The sequence below is a fragment of the Lactuca virosa genome, chromosome 8 (genome assembly GCF_052849685.1).
Source record: "Lactuca virosa cultivar CGN04683 chromosome 8, Lactuca_virosa_CGN04683_v6, whole genome shotgun sequence".
Classification (NCBI taxonomy): domain Eukaryota; kingdom Viridiplantae; phylum Streptophyta; class Magnoliopsida; order Asterales; family Asteraceae; genus Lactuca; species Lactuca virosa.
In genome coordinates, this window is record NC_136433.1 from 237790652 (window position 1) to 237794121 (window position 3470).

The following is a 3470-nucleotide window of genomic DNA, read 5'->3' on the forward strand; positions in this document are numbered from 1 at the left end:
TTGAAAAATCATATAAAAAACCCTCATTTTAGTTGTTTTTCTTAGTTTAGCTTTTAATAGTTATTTTATTAATTAAATATTATTCCCTGTGATCGACATCCGACTTACCTAAACTATTCTATATTCGACTAGGTACACTGTCTAGGTGCATTCTAGTTAGTTAAGTTCGTTAGGTTATAAATTTAAAACTAGATAGATATAATCTGCACCACATCAAGGACTGAATGTTGCCAAAAAAAAAAAGTTAAATGGTCAGATATAGACAAAAAAAAACTTAAAAATAAAATGTACACAAATCAAAAAATATATTACTCTTAAAAAGTTATCCCTACTTTAAACAATAAAAAATCGAATGTCAAAATACACATATACTTTTAAAGTCTTTAACCTGGAAGGTGGCGCTTACTAGAGACTCTGCCTCTAGTTCTCTAACCTCGCTAAAACCATTCCCATTAAACTCGCCAGAAGCATCACTAAGATAGACTTGCTAGTTGTACGAGATGAAAGAGAAAGAGAAAAGAGGAGAAGAGGGCTGTAATTGGATGATTTTTCTTTTTTCAAAATAAAATCTATTAAAAGTAGTACATCATTTGGAGCTCTTTACCTTTTACAACTTGGATGCTACCGTTATACGGTTAAAAAAATCCCTCCCCTTCAGCCTAACCAACGAATCCAAAAGTAACTGAATTCGGATTTTTCCCGATCCCCAAAAGATTCGGAAGTCGTATGAATCCTTTCCAACCGCACATTCTACACGACCAATATATGCACACAAATGGAATCAACACCCTCCTTTCTCAAAGCCAAACATGGCGGGTGTAGGTGTGGGTATGGGTATGGTTGGCTCCAGAGTTATAGCAATCCATCATCGTCATCATAGAACCCTAATTCCTACCCCCCAATTCAACCTTCAATTCAATCTCCCTTCTATCCATTCCCATCGATCCTCCATTATGTCTGCAACTGCCGCCACTCCCAGCACCGCCGTCAACAACCCAATTCTCCAACAAAACACCGCATCCACCGACTCAACCTCCGGTAATTAACCCCCTTCTCTCCTCTTTCTTATCTACTTTGTTTCGCACCTTGGAATACGTATCAAGATCATGTTTTTTTCTTCTGATCGCATCAAGATTGTGACTTTTTAGATTAATTTTCTCACTGGCACTTTATTCACACCAATAATTCAAGTTCGACTTTTTAATAGGTCAAAATTTTTACCTTTTACTTTTCAAATTCAAAATCAATGCGAATTCTTGATATTATCTGATGATGGTATCTGAAAAGGGTGCTGGCCGGAATTTGCTAGTAACATCTCCGGCGAATGGGACGGACATGGAGCTGATTTCACCATTGATGGCCACCCAATTGAGCTTCCAGAAAACGTAGTACCAGATGCTTACAGAGAATGGGAAGTCAAAGTTTTTGATTGGCAAACACAATGCCCAACTCTCGCTCAACCTGAAAACCCTTCCGCCATTTACAAACTCATAAAACTCCTTCCAACAGTTGGTTGTGAAGCCGATGCTGCCACACGGTTTACTGTTGATGAAAGAACAATCGGAGGTCCCACTAACATGGTGTCCGCATTTGCATACCAATCAAGTGGGTCCTACACTGCTCTTTGGTCAACTCAAAAAGCAGGAGTCTTGGAATTGGAACACTGTTTGATTGATCCTCGTGATAAAGAATCTCGTGTAAGGATTGTTCAAGTTTTGGGTGTTGAAGAAAAGAGTAAATTGGTGTTGAAGAACATTAAAGTTTTTGTTGAGCAATGGTATGGCCCTTTTAGAAATGGAGACCAATTAGGTGGATGTGCAATTCGTGATTCGGCTTTTGCTACAACAAAAGCTCTTGATATTTCACAAGTTTTAGGTGTGTGGCAATGTGCAAACTCTATAGCATACTTCCAAGATTCTCCCAATGTGAGTTTATCGCTTCTTTTTACACTTCAATACGATAATCTTTTGAGGTTAATTACTAAAATGCCCAAAAGGGTATCATAAAGTGTACTATATAAATCGTTAATTTGTTTTCATTATCATGATTCATGACAGAGTGTTCTTCAAGAACTTATACCAGTTGATGGTGTAGAAAAATCGGTAAGAGACAAAGGGCATCTTGTATTACTCCCAAAGAACTTGTGGAGTTCAATAAAAGAAACAGAAGATGGAGAAAAAACTTGGTGTGAGGTGGGATGGTTGTTGGAATCAGGGCGTGCTATTACATCTAAATGTATCTTTTCAAGAAATGGAGAGTTAAAAGTATGTAATTTGCTTCATATTTTGTTGTTTACAGTTTACTATATATTTGCAATATTTATTCATGTGGATTCTTTTGCAGGAGATCATAACTTCATCCGAGACTACAGAAGTAGGAGTCTAGGAGTATGATGGTTTCAAGATTTCTTACAATAAGTAGATAGAATAAAATGATATCCAATATTTTATTTAAGAAGTCTTTTTATACATAAATATTATCGAACAAACATATGAATGAGATGTGTAACGGATATTTCTTGTAACAGATATTTTCTTGCAACTGTACATGTCATGTTTGCAACATTATAGACGGTATATTTTTATATTTTTTTTAACTAAGTGGCAGTTTGATAGTTGTCGATTGAGGTGTTGTTTGTTTTTTCGAAGCTAAAATGTATGTAGTCTACAGACCGCATCTGCAACCCTCTGCGGCAGAAGAGGTGGGTCAAACGTCTGCAAACTGCAATAAGAAGTATGTTTGTGTTTTTAACGTCTGCAGCTTGCTGAAATAACCTGAAATTCACCATACAATAGTTAAAAATAATTCTAAATCAAAACTTTATTTAGTTTTAATTATATGCAAATCAAATATACGGATCATTGTGATGATATGATTTTTAAAGACGAACATAATAATTGCTAAATAACAATAAATAAAATTGTTAATTTAACGAACAAAGAATTCGTTTTGTTAATCTTTCCAATATGATGGTTATTGTTTCGGTTAACTTCAATAGATTTGGTAATTTTAGTGATTACCTTAATAATTTATTATTATTTGGTTATCAACTGGTTTTGAAATTATGTAAAGTACACTTATATTATTTATAATATCTTTCATAATATTATTAAAATAATAAACATGTGGAAAAATTCAAACAAAACTACGTTGAATAATATAACTTAAAATAACGTGAGAAGCGGTATGAAGATGAGGGTCCAGCGTCGCGCAGCACAAACACAATAGTTTTTAAGTTATAAATCTTTTAAAAAACAAAAAATTGTAAAAGACCAAGTGTTCTGTCTTTTAAAAAACAAACAAATGTGAAAGACCAAGTAACCAAATCAAAGACTTCAAATTATGGTATCAATCAATCTGATCGAATCAAACTATGAATGGATCTTGATGAGCATTTTGATTTTGGTTTCTTGTGTCATAACTCACATGTCACAGGTTATCATCAAGTGAAAAACACATGAAAAAGCATA

At 34.4% G+C, this 3470-nt stretch overlaps 1 protein-coding gene across 1 annotated transcript; it reads left to right on the forward strand.

Moving 5' to 3' along the window:
- Positions 1-601: 601 nt before the first annotated feature.
- Positions 602-2541, forward strand: LOC145133230 (glycerol kinase). Its single transcript, XM_079068159.1, has 4 exons — positions 602-1038; positions 1288-1925; positions 2058-2264; positions 2344-2541. Exons 1-4 carry the CDS (start codon positions 810-812, stop codon positions 2383-2385), a joined length of 1116 nt encoding a protein of 371 aa, XP_078924285.1. The 5' UTR covers positions 602-809; the 3' UTR covers positions 2386-2541.
- Positions 2542-3470: the final 929 nt, after the last annotated feature.

Bases quoted from the DNA above. Each gene is read 5' to 3' on its own strand.
- LOC145133230 (XM_079068159.1), top strand. From the start codon at position 810: ATGGCGGGTGTAGGTGTGGGTATGGGTATGGTTGGCTCCAGAGTTATA. The intron at 1,039-1,287 runs GTAATTAACCCC...GTATCTGAAAAG, and splicing joins ATCCACCGACTCAACCTCCG to GGTGCTGGCCGGAATTTGCT. The intron at 2,265-2,343 runs GTATGTAATTTG...ATTCTTTTGCAG, and splicing joins CAAGAAATGGAGAGTTAAAA to GAGATCATAACTTCATCCGA.